This window comes from Setaria italica, chromosome IV (genome assembly GCF_000263155.2).
Source record: "Setaria italica strain Yugu1 chromosome IV, Setaria_italica_v2.0, whole genome shotgun sequence".
NCBI classification, from domain to species: Eukaryota; Viridiplantae; Streptophyta; class Magnoliopsida; order Poales; family Poaceae; genus Setaria; species Setaria italica.
Window position 1 is genome coordinate 37,238,698 of NC_028453.1, and position 20,450 is coordinate 37,259,147.

Below are 20,450 nucleotides of genomic sequence, written 5' to 3' on the forward strand. Positions count from 1 at the left end.
GCACGCCCATTCGCCATGGACCCGGACGGCAACAAAAAAGAACAATATCGTCCCTACAAAAAACCCATCCTGCAATTGCCATCACGACACGTAAGGCTAGCTGGTGACATCGATGAACCCAAAGCATTACTACTCCAACATGCACTTCTAAATATTCTCCCTGATCAACTAACCATTAACCTATCAGTTGCAGATAATTACAACTTGGTACTTAGACAGCTAGACTAATGGACCGTCCTTTCCATGCCCAATCACAGTTCAGAGTTCCCTCACGAGGGGGCAATCTCAAAAGTCAACTCTGCCCCTACGAGATGACTTGCAGCGCACTAGCATCATCGTCTCAGTTGCCTGCAGTTGACCTGCGTCTTAATAAGCATTTTAATTTGGGGGGCACCAGTAATAATTCTATTTTTATTCTCAGGATGAGGGCACCAGCTAGCAATTGTCAGTTATTGTTTTCGAGATTGACCAAGAGAGCTGCGAATCATTGCATTTATAGTCGAAGGACGCGCCTTTCTCGACTAGGCTTGAGGGCTCTGTAACCCCATTGGTCACAACCATGCGTAGCACCCGGAACTCAGCGAGTTCATGGCGGTTTGGCAGCGGCCGATGCAACTGAGCCGCCAGATCATCGTCTCGGGGGTGATAGTACTATTCTTGCTGCTGTGTGTTTATGATCGCGCCGGCGCGTGCACGGCGGAGGAGAGGGAGGCGTTGCTGTCCTTCCTCGCCGAGCTCTCGCCGCCGCCCGGCGACGGGATCGCCGCCTCGTGGCGAGGGTCGGTGGACTGTTGCACGTGGGACGGCGTGAGCTGCGGCGGCGATGGCGCGGTCGCGCGCCTCTGGCTGCCGCGCCGTGGGCTCGGCGGGACGATCTCGCCGTCCGTCGCCAACCTCACCGCGCTCACGCACCTCAACCTCTCCGGCAACAGCCTCGACGGCGTGTTCCCGTCGGCGTTGCTGTCGCTGCCGAGCGCCGCCGTCGTCGACGTCAGCTACAACCGCCTCTCCGGCTCGTTGCCGGACCTGTCGCCGTCGCCGCCCGCGGGGGCCGCCGGCCGTTCGCTTCCGCTGCAGGTGCTCGACGTGTCGAGCAATATCTTGGCAGGGCAGTTCCCGTCGGTGTTCTGGGACAACACGCCGAGCCTCGTCTCCCTCAACGCCAGCAACAACAGCCTGGAAGGTTCGATCCCATCCTTATGCGTGAGCTGCCCGTTGCTCGCCGTCCTTGACCTCTCCGTGAACGCGTTCGGCGGAGGCATCCCGCCGGGGTTCGCCAACTGTTCGCAGCTGCGAGTCCTCAACGTCGGCCGCAACAACCTCACCGGCGAGCTCCCCGACGACATCTTCGACGTGAAGCCGCTGCAGCGGCTGCTGCTCCCGTCGAACAAGATTCAAGGCACGCTCGATCCCGAGCGCATCGCCAAGCTGAGCAACCTCGTCGCTCTCGACCTCGGCTACAACAGGTTCACCGGACAGTTGCCGGAGTCCATCAGCCAGCTGCCGAAGCTGGAGGAGCTCCGGCTCGGGAAAAACAACCTGACCGGAACGCTCCCGCCGGCGCTCAGCAACTGGACCAGCCTCCGGTGCCTGGACCTCCGGTCGAACAGCTTCGTCGGCGACCTCGATGACGTCGATTTCTCCGGCCTGGGCAACCTCACCATCTTTGATATGGCCTCCAACAACTTCACCGGCACCATGCCGCCGAGCATCTACTCCTGCAAGTCGCTGAAGGCGCTCCGCGTCGGCAACAACCAGATGGGCGGGCAGGTCGCGCCGGAGATCGGCGGCCTGCGCCAGCTCCAGTTCCTGTCGCTGACCATCAACTCCTTCACCAACATCAGCGGCATGTTCTGGAACCTCCGGGGATGCGACAACCTCACCGCGCTGCTCGTGTCGTACAACTTCTACGGCGAGGCCCTGCCGGACGCCGGCTGGGTCGGCGACCATGTCAGGAACCTCCGGCTGCTGGTGATGAAGAACTGCGAGCTGACGGGGCAGATACCGACGTGGCTGTCGAAGCTGCAGGACCTCAACATCCTGAACCTCGCCGAGAACCGCCTCACCGGCCCGATCCCGAGCTGGATCGGCGGCTTCAAGAAGCTCTACTACGTGGACCTGTCAGGCAACCAGCTCTCCGGCGAGGTCCCGCCGTCGCTGACGGAGCTGCCGCTGCTGACGTCGGAGCAGGCCATGGCGGATTTCAAGCCGGGCCACATGCCGCTCACGTTCACCCTGACGCCGAACAACGGCGCGGCGAGCCGGCAAGGCCGCGGGTACTACCAGATGTCCGGCGTCGCCACGACGCTGAACTTCAGCAACAACCTCCTCACCGGCACGATCCCCCGCGAGATCGGGCGGCTGGTGACGCTCCAGGTGCTCGATCTTAGCAGAAACAACCTCTCCGGCGGGATCCCGCCGGAGCTCAGCAATCTCGCCAGGCTGCAGGTCCTGATCCTGCGCCGGAACCGCCTGACGGGGCCCATCCCGCCGGCGCTCAACCAGCTCAACTTCCTGGCCGTGTTCAGCGTCTCGTACAACGACCTCGAGGGGGCCATCCCGACGGGCGGGCAGTTCGACGCGTTCCCGCCGGGGAGCTTCAGGAACAACCCCAAGCTCTGCGGCCCGGCGATCGGCGTCCCGTGTGCCGGACTCATCGCCGCCGGCAAGTCCTCGTCGTCCAAACTAGTCAGCAAGAGGATCCTCGTGGCCATCGTTCTTGCAGTTTGCTTCGGCGTGGTCGCGCTCGTCTTCTTCATCGGATGCGTGGTGATCGCAGTCAGGAGGGCCAGGTCGAAGGGATCGGTCGGCGACGGCGGGAAGTTCGCGGAGGCGTCCCTGTTCGACTCCATGACGGAGCTCGACGGCGACTCCAAGGACACGATCCTGTTCATGTCGGAGGATGCCGGCGGCGGCGACACGGCGAGGCGCGTCACGTTCCTGGACATCCTCAAGGCGACCAACAACTTCAGCCAGGCGAGCATCATCGGGACCGGCGGCTACGGGCTCGTGTACCTCGCCGAGCTCGTCGACGGCACGAGGCTCGCCGTGAAGAGGCTCAACGGCGACCTGTGCCTGGTGGAGCGCGAGTTCCGGGCGGAGGTGGAGGCGCTCTCCTCCGCGGCGGCGCACCACGAGAACCTCGTCCCGCTCCGTGGTTTCTGCATCCGCGGCGCGCTCCGCCTCCTGCTCTACCCGTACATGGCGAACGGCAGCCTCCACGACTGGCTCCACGACCGTCCCGGCGGCGGCGAGCAGCTCCGGTGGTGCGACCGGCTCCGGATCGCGCGCGGAGCTAGCCGCGGCGTGCTCCACATCCACGAGCACTGCACGCCGCGGATCGTGCACCGGGACATCAAGTCCAGCAACATCCTCCTGGACGCGGACCACGAGGCCCGCGTGGCGGACTTTGGGCTCGCCAGGCTCATCCTCCCCGGCGCCACCCACGTGACGACGGAGTTGGTGGGGACGCCGGGGTACATCCCGCCGGAGTACGGGCAGGAGTGGGTGGCGACGCGGCGGGGGGACGTGTACAGCTTCGGCGTCGTGCTTCTGGAGCTGCTCACGGGGAGGCGGCCGGTGGAGTTGCTGCCGGCGCGGCGGCAGCGGTGGGAGCTCGTCGGGTGGGTGGCGCAGATGAGGGCGATGGGGAGGCGGGAGGAGGTGCTGGACCACAGGCTGAGGGGGAACGGCGACGAGGCGCAGATGCTCTACGTGCTCGATTTGGCCTGCCTGTGCGTCGACGCCGCGCCGTTCAGCCGGCCGGCGATCCAGGAGGTGGTCAGCTGGCTCGAGAACGTGGACACCATCGTCAAAACATCCGAGGATGTAAAAGACTAGGGAGAGGAGCGCGCTACGCCGCGCCAGTCAACGTCCGGGCCAGCTGCGGCAGCGAAGCCCACAGAGGGGAACGAAGGAACCCAGAAACAGGCCGAGCAAGCAGACGAATGCACGCCGGCAGGCCCATTTGCAGGAAGAAGGACGGCCGACGTTGGCAGACTCGCACATGGTTGGAGGAGGCCACGTGGCTGTGCGCGACAGGGCGAAACCTGAGAAGCTCTCGTAGCTCAACACTTCTGTCTCAAATTTGACAGATTCTTAGGCCTTAGTTCCCAATTTGGGATAGGTAAAATTGGCATTTTGCCATAAATGCGCAACTGTAGCGTTTCGTTTGTATTTGTGAATTATTGTCCAAATATTGACTAATTAGGCTCAAAAGATTCGTCTCGCAAAGTACAACAAAACTGTGCAATTAGTTTTTGATTTCGTCTACATTTAGTACTCCATACATGTACCGCAAGTTTGATGTGATGGGGAATTTTCTTTTTGTATAGTATTAAAGTTGGGAGTTTGGAGGGAACTAAACATAACCTTAGAGACTTCTGCATCACTTTACAAAAAAGATACTGATGGGTGCAATCTTGCGCGAGTTGATCGGGGAAATAAATTGTCTGCAACATTGCAATGAGCGCCAAGCCAGAGAGGACACCTGTGCGAATGAAGAGGAAAGCCCAGTTGCCCAATTGTTTTGGATCTGAGGAAAGCCCACCTGTTCGTTAAGTCTGGGCCCATTATACAGTAGGCCGAGAGTATTCTTGGGCCTGGGCCTGCACCGTTTTTCAGTCGGGGTGGATCTGACTCCTGAATTCCTTTTATACCCTCATTTTCTACTCTTTTTTCAGAGTTCTTCTGTTCAATTTGAAGGCTTTTTCCCCCTCGAGGTTTCTACTTGACTACTTGTAAAATTTCCCACGAGTTTGCTTCTGCATCGGCAACAATATGCAACATGTAATCAGTAACACGTCACCTCTGAGTGTACATTGCCTACTCAAGCACTCAACCAGTCAGCGCTGGGGCTTCCAGAATATTCGGCGCACACATGCATGATGGATGCTCATGCTCAAAGTTCACAAGACTCTAGCAAGTTTCTTCCATGTACCGAGAGCTTTATATTACAGCTGCATACTAAACCAACAAATAAAAGAACATCTGGACAAGAAAGAACAGGAAGGGAAAAGAGCTGGCAACCTTGACATAACCTGCTAGCTATTAACCACATCTGACTGGCTAATTAACATACACTAACAGTAACTATCTAAACCAACAAAAAGAAAAGGAAAAAAACCTACTGAACTACTAGTAGCACTACAAAATTGCAAAAGCTAGGAAGCAGCTAGTACAAGCAGACGCGACGATCCTAAAGCTCGATCGGACGGTGTGCGATTTCCTAGCTCCTCGACCGTGCGCGCTTCCAAACGAACCATCCGATGGTCAGGTTCGTCCATGGCTTCATTCAGGACCTCACATCGCTGCTGATTCCCTGAAACAGGAAACAACATGCAGAAATCAGTGGAAGTTTCAGGCTGCAGAGCTTGATCCTGCTCTACCATTCCCACAAACGAGCACTGCGGATCATGTGTAAGCGAGTGAAAAGGAGTGAGGGAGAGATGCTGCTAACTGCCTTTAGTTTTGAATTTCGAACAATTTAGCTTATAGATCGCACGCTAATTTTGTTCATTCCATCATCTGAAAAAGAATGGTAGCTTTGCATCAATGTGCTTGCATACCGTACCTCATCTGTTCTGGATGGGGTTCCAGCCGGATCTGGGTATCCTCCGGCCGAAGCTCGCCGCGGGCTGCTTGAACGGCGTCTTCCGGCCGTCGACCCGCATTTGCTGCTGCGCCTGCTCCGCCTTCTGCCGGCTCGTCGACGGCCGCGACACCAGCAGCCGCCGCGCCGCCGGTCGGCGGCTGGCACCCGCATCGGCACCGCCCATCATCATCAGCTCCGTGCACCACGCAGCTGGACACGAGCTCAGCAGGAGCAGCGCCACTAGCAGCGCCACTCGACAAACCCTTCTGCAACTGGAAGAACTCGACATCGTCTGCAGAATGCAGAGAGGCTGCAGGCCCCTGGTGGAGTGGTGTGGTGTGTTCCTCCTGGGACAGTGTGCGAGCGCCCTGCGAGGGAGGTAGTGGGTGGTGTGTGGATTAGAGCAAGGATCGAGGAGAGGTGGTGGGAGTTAACATGGGCTTTGGGCGGGTTTTATTTCAGTGCCAGATACTATAATCACTACCAAACCACTAGCATGTAGTAGTAGCAAGCGGCGCAATTTGGTAACCGGGTCTGATCTGGCACCGGGTGGCAAATTCGAACCGCAAGGCGCATGATTTCAAAATTCAAATTCAACTAGACGTAAGTGGTGGCAGTACAGTGTTTCTGAAAAAGAAAAGTTCTTTCTCCAAATGGATTCGGATGCTACACGACACGACAACCCGAACCCGCTATATACAGTGGGAATTCATGTGGGAACCAAGATATTAATCACCATCACCCCAGAGCATCCTGTGGGAATTCATGTGCTGATTGTTTTCCTGCATCTTCCCCACTGGGTGGCATGTGCTGCATCTTTGACTGCACTGCTATACCCCTTGGCTTAATTCGGTCTAAGGCTAGGGTTAGTTGGTCTCAAGGACTAATGCGCCAATTTTTAACTGCTCGTCACGTTCCTTTCTGCAGGGGGAGGTGGATGGATCACGTGATGTAGGCACGTGATCTGTGGAAGATGTTCGTGGTTCCTGTTGTTCCATCTCACTTTTACCGGTCGAAGTTTCTTCTCCTAAACAGTCCACAGAAGCATAGCAACCTCCTGTTCTTCCAGTTGTTAATTACTACACCGTTATGCTGAAGTAGATTAACTAGAGACTAGAGAAATCCAGTCAGTTGTCACCCATCAGACTCAACAATGGCTGCATGAAACCAGGAAGCTACAAGAGAGCTAACTGCATGCCATTTTTTCAGACAACAGTTCATACATGCTTTGCCCGGTCAGAAGTTCAAACTGAATCCAAAGAACAGAAAGTCAGGATCGCACCGACACGATTCAGATTTCTGAACTTGGAGCATTAAAGCTTGCCCTGATACGATAACCAGGGACTGTTTGAATTTGCTGGGAAAACTATCCTGAAGCCCAGTCAGTGTCAATGGTAGGAGTAGTCTTCACACTCGAGGCACTTTTGGAACAGCAATAGACTATTGCAAAGCAACGTGCCCCCCGGCGTGCCCTCTGAAAGTCTGAATAAACAAGGAGGGGGAGACGATCTGCAGGATCGCCCGGCCACGTCAAATGAACCGCAGGACTGGTGGAGGTTGGTTAACCGCAGCGCCCCAAATTCGTCGGGCGCATGCAAGTTGATCGCGGTTAAAAATTTCCAAACCTGTCTGAGGCCATGTTTAGTTACTCCCAACTTCCAACTTTGACACTATGCAAAAAGAAGATTCCCCATCACATCAAACTTGCGGTACATGTATGGAGTACTAAATGTAGATGAAATTAAAAAGTAATTGTACAGTTTTGTTGTACTTTACGAGACGAATCTTTTGAGCCTAATTAGTTAATATTTGGACAATAATTCACAAATACAAACGAAACGCTACAGTGTGCTACAGTGCTGTAACAGTAATTTGGCACCTCCCAAATTGGCCAACTAAACAAGGCCTGATTAACACTGACTGACTGACTGACAGGAGAGGAACCTGCAGGTTCAGTGACAACCTGCCACTCTGCCGGTGCCGTCGTGAATTCGCATAGGGATCGGCGTCGCGGTCAGTGGCAGCAGGAATGGATCCTAGGAAGGAAGAAGAATCTCGACGGGCGCGACGCCTCAGTTACCTTTTGATGGTCGGTAATTAGTTTAATCAGGCTGCGTGATGACGCACTTATTTGTTCTGCGGAGACTGAAGCAAAGCCGGCAACATCCTCTGAATTTGGGGGCATTCCGGTTCAGACAGTCTGAAAGTGTCAACTCTGAAACCACTGTACCTCGCAGTTTCTAAAATTACATTCTGCAGTGTTCTTAAGCCTGCAACGCGGTAATAAGATGACGAGAGCATCTGCATCTGGAAGCAGAGATGAGCAGGGAGAGACTTTGTGATGATGAGAGTGCGGCGTGGTGCTGATGCTGATCCATCCATGGCCTGATGGCCGAGCGAAGTCAAGCGACCGCCACACCCACACAGCTGTTGCCGCGCGTGGAGGGCGCCGTGCGTGCAGGCCTGATAAAAAAAAAATATAGGCGCCAGAGCTAGCTGGTGATCGGCCATGGCTGGAACGTGAAGCTCCTTTCCTGGCGCCCCGATATGTACGGCGGCGTGCCGCCGCCACGTGCCCCCCTCCGGCCGGCGACCACCAGCTTCGCCTGCCGTGCCTTTTCACCTCTCGCCTTTTGAGCACGGTACAGCGAGTACGCGTGTGTGTACAAGGTGCACGCGGCGGCGGCGGCGACGGCGACGGTGAACTTTTCGCGGTGGACGGCCTGCCGCGTACGAGGGATGGGACTCGGGTTCCCAATGATGTACGGCACCGACAGATTTACTGATACCAGACTACCAGTTACCGATGGTGATTAATTTACTGGTGATTCTTCCTTCCGCTGATTAAGCTCGTAACTGTGTCTGCTCTGCTGAAGATGAAGCTGTTCCAGGTCCAGGGAGTGTTCAGAGGACTTGCACATGAGCCTGCCATGGCTGTAAAGGGAGCTACCCTTTCTTCTCGAAACGAATAGGGATGGTCCAAGTCCGACGCCGTTGCGTGATTAGGAGTACCTGATCATGAGGTGTCTGAATTGTTTTATGTGGTGTATGGTTGGATCGCTGGACAGGACACATACGATGCCTCTGCTGCTCTGCCTGCGCGCACAGATGCTGATGCTGCAACTGGAAGCTGCAGCATGGATGGATTGGAAGCTGAAGCGGGGAGCAGAGCAAATTTTAAAACCGATGGTGCAGGCCTGTAGCAGGGATCCAAGAAAGGGGTGCACATCTGAAGTCTGTTAAAGCCTAATTTGTACTGAGGTTCACCATATTATAAAAATTAATCACCTTGATCTGCCGATGCTAACGGAGGATATAAGTGTCTCTGCATTTGCAGATTTGTTCAGGGCCTCGAATCAAAATAAAAGAAAAGGAAATATTCAGTCCTATGCACATTATAATTACTCTGGGCCTAGTACAAAAAAGGCTTCGTTCTTAGGATCCATCAGTCAGGGCCCTGCGCCCCTGCCCTATTAGCTCATCACATCTGGGCCAGATGAAACCCCTCGGTCATTTGCATGACGGCCCACTGATGACCAAGAAGGCTCAGGCCCAGCTCGTCCATGTTGCCTTCTCCATTCCATTCCGTCCTCCCCCGCGGCCCCGCCGGCCGCCGCAGCCACCGTCTGGGTCTGGCTTCCCTCCCGCACGGCCACGGCCGTCCCGAAGCGACCGGTCCCGTTCCGCCATGGATTCGTGCGCGCGCTGCTGGGAAACCTCCGGCAGCAAACTACTGCCTCCAGTCCCCGTTGGTCAGTATATATCACTTGATGCCCCTGCCATTTGTTTTGTTTGGATGTCGGTGCTGTCCTTTCCCGTGCTTGCTCGTCGATCTCTGCCTTGTATAGACTTTACAGGTGATTGTTCGCAGAATTCTTCATGCGAAATTGTCAGACTATTAGGATACTATGGCCTGTGGAAGTGTAGATTGTTTTCATTTTTGCTCTGAATCAACTGGATGCTTTTACACTCCTGCCATTGTGTTGTATGGTTGCTCTGAATCTAGTAGGACTCCATCGGATCCTCTAGCAGAAGATGTATACTACCTGGATAATTTTGAATCCCAAGCGACTGAATGACTGGCATCTTCTAGCAGAAGTACGTGGATCCATACTGGTTTCTGTTTTCATGAGGGTTCACCACACCGTTTTCGCGGCTTTGCCGCGCCCTTGTTGGAGTAAACAGTTCTTATGTATCTACCCTTGTCCTCTAAGATCATTAATATCTCAATCTGGGAGCAAATTTTGGGCTGGTTCAATATCACAAACAAGTAGTCTTGTAATTTGTTCAGAGGCTGATTAAACACACAAGTTCAATGAAGATGGTATGCACGGAAAGCTATTGAAATGGTTTAGTTTATAAAGAAATCACAAAGAAAGTTGGAATTCTCAAAAGCAACCAATTCATTTGTGCAGATCCAAAAAATATCTTAGTTGCAAATAAATTGAAGAATCAAATTTGGTTTATGGCTAGAATTTAAGATACTGATGCTATGGTTCCGTATATTTTTCTACTGTTGTGTACTCATGATCCATGAACATCACAACTTGAAATACTATATGAACCATATGGATTAACAGCTTAATTGCCAGAACTGCAATAAGCACTACGCAGTAAGAAAATGTACTGCACAGCAAGAAAATGACATCAGACTCGTCTGGATGTCCGTGTTTATCAGTGGCTAAATTATCTTTGCAAGTGCTGCTCGCCTACAATTTGTAGAACACAACTACAGTAGTTTCCGGTCTTGCCTTGGTGGCATTTAATCGAGCAGCTGCTGGGCGTTGTCCATGTCAATCGCTGTTCTGGCCGCTGGGGTGCTGACCTGCGCGCTCAGCGGCGTGGGAGGTTGAATAGGGGAGTGGGGGAGCTCTCAGCTCTGTGCAGCAGTGACGCTGCTCGTCTTCTTCATCTTGCGCGCCTTGTGCAGCACTGGCGCGTCTTCTTCATGCTTTTGATGCACTTTCAGTTTCAATGTTCATGCAATTAAGTTTCGAAATGCACAATGTCCACAAAAGAGCAAGAAATTTGAGTACATAATCTCATAACTGTGAGCCTTTTCTTTCACAGAAGTACAATGCATAACTGTACAATTTGTTAGAAAACCAATGTAGGTGAATTAAGCTAGAGCTCAATACTCTTTTCATGCACTTTCCATGTTCATGCAATTTAGCTTGGATGTACAGGATTTTCCCAAAAAAAGAAGTAAAATTGTATAAAGGGGCTCATGACCGTGAGCCTGTTCTTTTCAGAGATGTACACACGGCACACACTACTGTACGATTTGTTAGAAAATCATTCTTCTACTGAAGTTACAACTAATTAGGTGAGGTACAAGATTACCACCTAGAGTCTGTTGTCCTTTAGCTACGTCTGCACCTGCAGGTTCACATCTACACTGTCCAGGCAGGACACAACCTCTTGGATGGTTGGCCTCAGGCAAGGATTGTGATTGATACACTTGCATGCTACTTCAAGCACATTCAGCATTTGGTCATCATGTCCTCTTCCTCTAAGTGCAGGATCCAAGACCTCAACATCCTTTCCCTGAGACCGTATCTCCCTTACCCATTGGACAAGTTCCTTTGACTTGGTCAAGACCTGGACAGGCCTCTTCCCTGTGAGCAGCTCAAGCAAGACCACTCCAAAACTGTATATATCACCTCTCAGCGTGGCCACCCATGCCTGCCCATACTCAGGTGGAATGTAACCAAGAGTGCCTACGAGCTCAGTCGTGACATGTGTGTCATAAGGAAGGATCAATCTGGCGAGGCCAAAATCAGCAACATAAGCATTGAATTCTCTGTCAAGTAAGATGTTGCTGGATTTGACGTCACGGTGAATAATGTGAGGCTTGCAGGTGTTGTGGATATAAGAAAGGCCGCGGCCTGCTCCCTGTGCAATCTTGAGTCTTATTGGCCAATCGAGAAATGAGTTGGGGTCATCCTTGTTGTGAAGCCAATCATCTAGGCTCCCATTCTCCATGAAAGAATATATGAGGAGCCTTGAGCTTCCCTGGATGCAGTAACCCCATAGTGGCACAAGATTCTCATGCTGTGCCATGGAGAGTGCTTCAACCTCTGCTTTGAATTCTCTTTCCATCAGACACATTTCACCATTGAGTTTCTTGATCGCAAGCTTGGATCCACAGGGCAGCTCAGCCCTATAGACTAGACCATTACCTCCACAGCCGATAATGTTCTGCTGATCAAAATTATTTGTGGCATTTAAGATATCACTGAATGTGAGCTTGTTTGATTCTCCCTTGCCTCGAGGTACCATCACCAAAATGCTTCCCTTTATCCCGTCACACAGGTGATCTGAAACAGAGTTGAATGAAGTTGCTTCAATGTCCCTGCTGTTGCTACCCTTGTTCCTGTCAGCAGATTTTGTTCTTCTGATGGACAAAATAAGACGTCCCAGCAGGAAAAGGATGGCAAGCCCTCCAAAGAACACGCATAAGGCAAGCGCAACAATGCCCTTATTGTGCTTCCTTCTCATGGAGGCTGGAGGCGCTTGAACTGAGTTACAATGGGTGCTGAGCATAGAGCCGCATAGCTTGGAATTCCCACTGTAGCTAGAATTTGTAAATGTGTTAAACTGTCCACCAGTTGGAACTGGACCTTCTAATTCGTTGTTAGACACATTGAACCAAGAAAGGAAGTGCAGATTACTCAACGCAGATGGGATTGGACCTGTGAACTGGTTATTTGACAAGTCTAGCGTTTGCAAGTTTGTGAGGTTGCAAATTTCTTGTGGTATTTCTCCAGAAAAGCTGTTGGTGCTGAAATTGAGGACATCGAGCATTTTCAGATGACCAATCTCTCGGGGAATGATGCCTGTGAATCTATTGTTGCATAGGTTTAATACACTAGGGAAAGCATTGAGCACACGGTATTGACGTGATTGTGTCCAATATACAGGTAACTCAAGGAGCTTTGGGTCCAACTTGGCAGCATTCTTCTCTGATTGTAGCATTGGCATCTCCATCAATGTGGTTGGGATATCCCCTGTTAGCTTGTTGCTTGATATGTCCAGGAAGAAGAGAAATTTCAGTCCATTAATCCAGGATGGTATTGATCCAGTAAGTTGATTAATTGATAGGTCTAGTATCTCCAACTTTGTGAGCTTTGATAGCCAAACAGGGATTTTCCCTACTAATGGGCATGCATCTATGGTCAGAACCTGAAGATTCTCAAAACCATCAATTGCTTCATCTTGCGGTATGGTTTCACCTTTGAAGTTGGTTCCAATGAGCAGGGAGGTGAGATTCTTGCAGCTCTTGAGCTTCTGAAGTGCATCTGTGATATTTGTAAATGAGTTATTCGTAATAGAAAGGAAGGAGAGGGACCTGAGATTGCCTATTCTTGGTGAGAATTGCCCAATAAAATTATTGTAGGCCAACCGCAGAGCAATTAGGTTGCTACATGCATAGATGCTTTCTGGAATTGTACCAGTGAATTTGTTGATCGAAAAATCTGCAATTCTCAGATCCAACTGGGCAAAGTTAACTGTGCTAAGATCTCCCCTAAAACTGTTATTTCTGAGGGTGATGTACTTGAGCCTTGTGCAGTTACCTAGGGCCAATGGTAGCTCTCCAGACATCAGGTTGTTGTCTAAGTGGAGCTCTTCCAATCTTCTCAGCTGCCCAATAGAATCTGGTATATTGCCGCGGAGCCCATTTGATCCAAGATCAAGGATGATCAGATTGGCGAGCTTGACTAGGTTGGATGCATCAAGAATCCCTTGTAAGTCATTGTTTGGAAAAGAGAGCTGCTCCAATGAGGTAGCATTAAAAAGTTCATGAGGTAGAACCCCTGTAAGGTTGTTGTGACCAGCCTTGAGTACTTTTAACATAGAGCAATTGCCAAACTCTGAGGAAATAGTACCACTGAATTCATTTAAACAAATGTCAAGCATGGCAAGTGATGGGGCGTTGTTGCAAATAGATGATGGCATTGGTCCCATAAGACTATTGTTGCTTGCATTAAGAGCAACCAAATTCTTCATCACTTCCAGTGTTGTGGATGGCAACTGCCCTGTAAAGAAGTTGCTCGAGATATTCAGTACCTGGAGAGGAAGGCCAGGATTTGAGGATCTCTGCTCTAGCAGAGGACCAGATAGGTGGTTGAAGCTGACATCCAGGATGATTATACTGCTGGAGAACAACAAATTCGCTGGTAGACTGCCGTAGAGTGAATTGCGGGAGAGGTTGAGGTGCAGCAGTCCGGTGAGATTGCCAAGGGACGGTGAGATCTTCCCTTGGAGGCCCTTAGAAGCAAGCATGATCTCCGTGACCACGCTGTTGGTGCAGGTGATTCCATCCCACTGGCAGCAGTCTGTGCCGTTGATCCATGAGTTGTTGAGGCCGCCATTGCCCTCCAACGAGAGCCCATCTCGGAAGTCAATGAGGGAGCTCCTCTCTTGCTCCGTGCAGGAGCTGACGAAGGAGGCTGTGGAGAGCAGGAGGACGAAGGCAAGGCCAAAGGAAGGCACGGGTAGTTTTGAGGAGCTACTGCTGCAGCATGGCAAATTCAGTGGCCGCATGATTCTCTCATGAAACTCCCTGATGCAGAGACGCTCAATTTGGGGTCTGACTAGCTAAAGAACAGAGGTTCTTTCTACGACAGCATGGGGGAAGAAGAAGCCGTTTGTTCTTTCTGTGCTGTTGATCTTTCCTCGTCTTGTTCCCTCGAGGAAAAATGGCTAGGTATATGTTGCAGACACATCCAAATCAGTTTCTTACACGTTTGCCACCAGCATATTTTTTTTCAATAGGCTCCAGAGTGGGGAAAAAAAAAATAAAAGGAAATACTTTTCTTGCCCACTTCACATGTTTGACGTTTTGCTTCGGTAGCTACAATTCTACGTGCAAAAGTCCAACTTTCCTGTACAAAGCCTTAGTTGGTTATCCTTCCCCGGGTCGTCATCAAACTTTGGAAGTTGCCACTGAATATCTTTTCTGAGCCCAGGTTGGTATTGAATATTGCACCATGCTGAGATAATTTATAGCTGCATATATTCATGCATATCTTCTGAATCAATGATAGGACTCTTAATGGACAAGAAACCAAACCATTTCAGCAACCTAATCTCACTTGAAAGTTTTTGCTGCATATTGTTTCACTATATGGTAGAACAAGAAAACCTTGAGAAGAAATCAATTGACCGTCAAAACCCCCGACCTAGGACAGTTTAAACTCAGCAAAAGAAACTGCTCAATTTCTTTCCATATCCATTTCATTGTTCTCCTGACAGTTGTAAACCCTTTTCCGGAACGATTTCGCAGAACAGGAAAAAGGTGAAAGCAACGGCCGATCACTCTGAAGATTCGCGTCTCCTCGGGGCACTTCTGGAGGAAGTGGCAGGTGCATCGAGGAGCACTACACACTTATCTTGATCTACATATCTAATCTTTCTGGCCTCATCTCGCACATAATCGATGCTATAATTTTTAAAAGGCAATCATTAACGTCGTGTTCAATGTGTGCGCAGTCTGTGGCTGATGGAGGAGCAAGTGGATGGAGGTGAGGGCTGAGGATAATGGCGCGGCCGGGCCGGGGGAGCGGGGCCGGCCGAGGTGGGTGGCTGTGTTGCTGCGGCGACGCCCGGCCGGGCCGTTTACTTTTGGAGCGTCGGGTGATGTGTACGTCTGCGAGAAAGAAAGGAAGCGTCTCCGTTTGCCTTGGCCCTACGGCGTGTGACTCTGCGAAGATGACCTATGCGTCTATGGGCTATGGATCCATGGATCGTGACCAAAAAAATATGGGAGGAGGTAACGTGGGACAGGGAGATGGTCATATGGGCAAGTCAGGTCGCCGTGAGATGTGCATAGATTTTTATCATTTTCGTTTTTTTTTCCCGAAGGATAATATGTGCATAGAGTACTTGGAGCTGCTGGGGATTGAAGGATTGCGAACCAATTTGTGTGATTTTTATCTGGAGAAATGATGAAAATAAAATGGTTTAATCCAAGTAATACGAAAATTGTTCAACCAATTACCTTTACCTTTAGCTCCAGCTCCGATAATTTCTTGAGCTTGTGCTAAACAGACCTGCATCTTTTTTAGTGACATGCAAAACACATGTACTAGACTGACTCGCAGAAAAGGGAAAGGCACCTGTAAATGAGACTGGCCTTATTCTTCTGCTCCCGTCTTTGTATTCATACAGTATAGTTACAAAAGTGCATTCTTTCTTTCTTCCTTTCTGGACAGCGATGGTTTATTGGCTTTTGAATTGCTAGCGGCAGTTTTACTACCACAACTTGCTGGCACGGCCCGTTGGATTCATCCAAGCCGGACACTCGTGCGGTCGTCGTTTCGAAATCAAAGTCCCGAGCAAAGTCACTCGTTTCGAAATCAAAGCATTTCAAAATTCAAATGTTTCACTCTTGATACGTCTGTAAAAAATTCACTCTTCGCTTATTGCTATCAGCATCATTCGATTTATTTATTTATTATTTATTCATTTTGCGAAGAAGCATCATTCAGTTCACATCACTCGTTGCACACAAACGCATTGCGGTTGCAGACGTCACTTCATACAGCAGGAAGATCACCGGCGTATAGACCCGGTCTTCGGACAGAGACCGCCAGTATCTCGCGCTACTCCCCTGCGTTCACACTACGCTACGACACCGGCGAACGTGGACAGGAAACTTTAATCAGGTGAGCCGCATCAGACGCGACGACTAGCCGGTTAACCGCCGGTTTAGCTGATGCATGCAGCCACGAACGCGTCCAGATGCTGACGCCCTCTGCAGCTCTTGTCGTTAATTGCCTCGCCGGCGATGTCAAACAACTACCGTATTGTACTGGCGTCTCCCTCTCGCGTTGCGTACGCCGAGAGCGTAGAAAATACGAGATGGGTTTTTTTACCCCCTGAGATGGATGAAGACGACGAGAAGGGTTGACGTGACGTCATGATCGCCGGTGGTTTGGTTGGGATTTGAGAAGGCGGTGGAGTTGTAAGCGTCTGGACACTAGAGGTGGTTGAGTTGGAAGGATCACATCAGCAGCCGTCCCTGTCCTGATGGACGGCTGTGCGTGCGTGCGTGCGTGCGTTCGTGCGTGGGTGGATTGGGAGATGAGTGTGATCCGCATCCTGGAAGCACCAAGAGTTGCCGGGGAAATGGTTTGCCCACACTTACACGACTTATTCGATGGACATGTGTTGTGATGCTTTGGTATATATTCGACTTGTCTTGTCTCCACTAAAATTATACAAACCACTTAGAATCAGAAGCAGGGTCATATAAGTCAAGATCTTTCATAATGCCTGCTAAGCACTTTAGTAATATCACTTGCATTTTGCTAAAATAAATTTTTTTCCCTCTTTTGCTCCAAAGAAAAGCATGGGCAAAAATTATTCTGGAGTGTCTTTCGATTTAGGCAGTATATGTTCCACAATCTCATGCGAAGATTTTATTCTCATCTCTCGCACGCACGCAGAGCATTGCGTAATAGTGTTTTTTCAATGATTTTGTAGAATAATTGTCGGGGTCAGACGATCCCGACAAAAGGGCCTGGCTCAGCCGTCAGGCCCTTAGCAACTAATTGGTCAACTAACTGTACTTCCAGTAAAAAAAACAAAATGCTTAAGACGGTTCATGCACCACAGACAGAACGAAACCAAACACGCCGTGCGTTCTACAGTACTGATTTTAATTTCACATGTCCAGTCCAGGTCTCGATCTTGTGTGCAAAGTCAGAAACGTGCCCGATCGCTTTCAAAAAAAAAAAAAAAGAAACGTGCCCGATCGGTCCCCATGCTCGCATGGTCAACATCTTTGGGTGAACGGTTTGGTTAGGTGAGGTGGTTTTGACAACGGCTGAATTGATTACATAGTCCGTACTGATCCAGTAATCTAACTTCTAACCCCGTCATTTTCCTTGACTTGCATCATGGTAAATCGATCGCATGCAGATGTAATCTAGCGCAAACCCTTCTTTCACACACAATCGTAAGCTTGGGGTCGATCTCCTTTTGTAGAAAAAAAAAATGTCCCGGCCTCTGACACATCGAGCTGCGGTCAATACTCAATAGGCCGGCGGTTGTAATGTACTGTCACCACTTGTACCTCATCGAAAATGACCAAACAAGTAACTAGGCGTTCACGTAATCGAAAAACTTCCCCCCAAAAAAATTACAGTGATGTATTCACACACGCATTAGAAAAAATAAACTCCAAACTCACCGGTTGGTGGCGCATCGCCGGCCGGAGCAGTTGACCTCCGTATGCTGATCCAATGACCTACCAACTCCTTGAAAACAGTTGCCTGGTCTCTACGACCTCAGCGCTCATCAGAGTGTGCGTAATAACCTGTTGTTAGTGGTTCAGAGCTGGTTGCCATTTTTCTGAATGCAAAACTGATCCTGATTGAGACTCGATTGCCATTTTTTCTGAATGCAAATCTGATCCTGAACATCTCGATTCAGACTTCAGAGAGTCCTCGATCGAGTCCAACGGCATGGCGGCGAGTCAGACAGGGGCAAGTAAGCCGGCCACATTATCTCTGAAAATCCAGGACCAGTTCTTCTTGGGGCCCCTGCTTGTTGCCCTTGTACGTGGAAGGTTCAGGTTCAGGTTGTTCAGGTCAGAAAACTTTAGGGTACAATACAATGCCTGCCTGAAATTTCTCCATGGTGACTCTCTTATTCTCGCGAACATGCCGGAGAGGGAGATCGGCTTGGCTTTTGACGAGTTCGTTGGGTGCCGGCCGGATCAAGCTCCGGACCGTGACCGGTCAATATAGAGGGCTCTGCGTGTAGGTGAGTGTTGATTTTGCCCGGCGTTTTGCGGCAGCCGTAGCGATGGAGAGCATGGATGCAGCAAAGCAGATCAGCCAAGTCGTACGGCCGTGTTGAATAATTGCAAGGGGGCAATGTTTTTTTTTTTTGGTGAAAATGAAAATGAACGGACCATGTCTTTTTAGGTGCGAAAAAGTGCGGTGCGATGGGTACCTATTTTGTCACATGGAGAAGACATAAATTTAAATGTCAACATTGAAAAATGGCAGAAAAATCAGCATTAGATATGGTGATGTGAAAGCCTTTCTCAAGGATTTGATTGGTGAACTATTCGAGGAATGCTTGACGAACGCCGTTGACTGACGGACGAGCGTGATGAGCTTTTCTTGCTTTTTTCCTCTCTTCGAGGCCAGCCAAGATTTTTTTTTTTTTTGAGAGAGAAAAAGGCAGGAGTTGGAGGTCTGCAACATCTTCAGGCCCAATTTTTGGGTACCGGAAAAGCTGAAGAAATCACGCACGCAACTCACCAAAGAGTTTAGGCCCACTTAAGAAAGCCCACTAAAAGTTAGGCCTTTTCAGTTGAATTGTTTGTCACGCCCATAACAAGAAGCCCAATTCGGCCCAGTTACCCGTCGTATATCTCCAACTCCATCCCCACAACAACACGCTACACGCCACCATCGCGTGAGAATCCAGCCGGCTCATGGCTTATCCAAACCCATGGCATCGCGGCGAGCGAACACGATGCTCAAGCTCAATTATATGGGGCTGTTTGGATACGAGGTGCTAAACTTTAACAGTGTTATATCGGATGTTCGGATGCTAATTAGGAGAACTAAACATGAGCTAATTATAAAATTAATTGCAGAACCTTGTGCTAATTCGCGAGACGAATCTATTAAGCCTAATTAATCCATCATTAGCAAATGGTTACTGTAGCACCATATTGTCAAATCATGGACTAATTAGGCTTAATAGATTCGTCTCGCGAATTATACTCTATCTATGCAATTAGTTTTGTAATTAGCTTATGTTTAGTACTCCTAATTAGTATCCAAACATTCGATGTGACAGGTGTTAAACTTTAATAGGGTGTTCCCAAACACCCCCATGTCCCGTTCCATGTCGACACAAAGCAACCAAAGATTCAGATTCTCCAGTCCAGTCCCTGTCGTGCACAATGCTCACTGCAATCCTGCTCCGTCATACCGTCGACCGAGCACCGAGGATCGAGATCACTGCTCACCTGCTCTTTTTAAGGCCGTGTGCTTCTCAGCCATAGCAGTCAACTAAAGGACTCGCTCACCACATCAAGATCGAAAATGGCGGCGGCGCCGGGGCGGCCGGTGACGGTGGACTTCGAGGCGCTGAGCTACATCAGCAGCCTGGTGGAGGCGTTCCAGGCGTTCGACTCCGACAACGACGGTCTCGTGACCGCCCCGGAGCTCCGTGGCCTGCTGGCCTCGCTGGGCCTGGACAAGTCCGAGGCCGAGGCGCGCGACATGCTGGCGCGCGCCGACGCCGACCGCGACGGCCGGCTCAGCGTCGAGGAGCTCCTGGACGTGATGAACGCCGGGGAGCTCGGGCTGGGCGCGCTCGGGGAGCTGCTGCAGTCGGCGCTTCCCGCGCTCGAGGCAGCGGGCGGGGCGCTCGTGGGGGCGGACGAGCTCGCCAGGGCGATCGGAGCCGTGGGCGGCGCCAGCGCCGAGGACTGCGCCGCCATCGTCGAGTGCCTGGACGGAGACGGAGACGGCGCCATCACCATCGAGGAGTTCAGGTTCATGGCCGACCTGCTCTAGATCGAGCCTAGGCTGCTACACCTGCGCGTGGAAGCGGAACGGTGTCTAGTTTGCTGTGTGTGCACGTCGTGTTCGTCTGTGTATTGAGATCGAAAATAATCAAGCAGGAGGTATCTATGCGATGCGAGTTGTGGGTGTATGTTTATGCGATGTATCTCACTATCTTTATCAAGTAACTGTTCATGTTCCTCCATGCCCGTGGCCTGTGCAACTTGCAAGACGAACACGCGACGCTTGCAACTTGTGAATCCTCGTCGTTTCGTTTTCCTGACCACGCCATGGCCAGGCCCGCGTATCACCACCAC

At 50.8% G+C, this 20,450-nt stretch overlaps 3 protein-coding genes and 1 pseudogene across 3 annotated transcripts; 3 read left to right on the forward strand and 1 right to left on the reverse strand.

Moving 5' to 3' along the window:
- Positions 1–174: 174 nt before the first annotated feature.
- LOC101764476 (tyrosine-sulfated glycopeptide receptor 1) lies at positions 175–4,222 on the forward strand. Its single transcript, XM_004967203.4, has one exon. It carries the CDS (start codon positions 589–591, stop codon positions 3,838–3,840), a length of 3,252 nt encoding a protein of 1,083 aa, XP_004967260.1. The 5' UTR covers positions 175–588; the 3' UTR covers positions 3,841–4,222.
- Positions 4,223–10,728: 6,506 nt separating this feature from the next.
- On the reverse strand, positions 10,729–14,921 carry LOC101752701 (tyrosine-sulfated glycopeptide receptor 1). The gene has a single exon (XM_004966119.3). It carries the CDS (start codon positions 14,138–14,140, stop codon positions 10,961–10,963), a length of 3,180 nt encoding a protein of 1,059 aa, XP_004966176.1. The 5' UTR covers positions 14,141–14,921; the 3' UTR covers positions 10,729–10,960.
- LOC105914250 lies at positions 14,225–15,079 on the forward strand (annotated as a pseudogene).
- A 4,504-nt stretch (positions 15,080–19,583) lies between these two features.
- Positions 19,584–20,338, forward strand: LOC101753391 (probable calcium-binding protein CML29). Its single transcript, XM_004966120.3, has one exon. It carries the CDS (start codon positions 19,669–19,671, stop codon positions 20,143–20,145), a length of 477 nt encoding a protein of 158 aa, XP_004966177.1. The 5' UTR covers positions 19,584–19,668; the 3' UTR covers positions 20,146–20,338.
- Positions 20,339–20,450: the final 112 nt, after the last annotated feature.

Bases quoted from the DNA above. Each gene is read 5' to 3' on its own strand.
- LOC101752701 (XM_004966119.3), bottom strand. From the start codon at position 14,140: ATGCGGCCACTGAATTTGCCATGCTGCAGCAGTAGCTCCTCAAAACTA.
- LOC101764476 (XM_004967203.4), top strand. From the start codon at position 589: ATGGCGGTTTGGCAGCGGCCGATGCAACTGAGCCGCCAGATCATCGTC.
- LOC101753391 (XM_004966120.3), top strand. From the start codon at position 19,669: ATGGCGGCGGCGCCGGGGCGGCCGGTGACGGTGGACTTCGAGGCGCTG.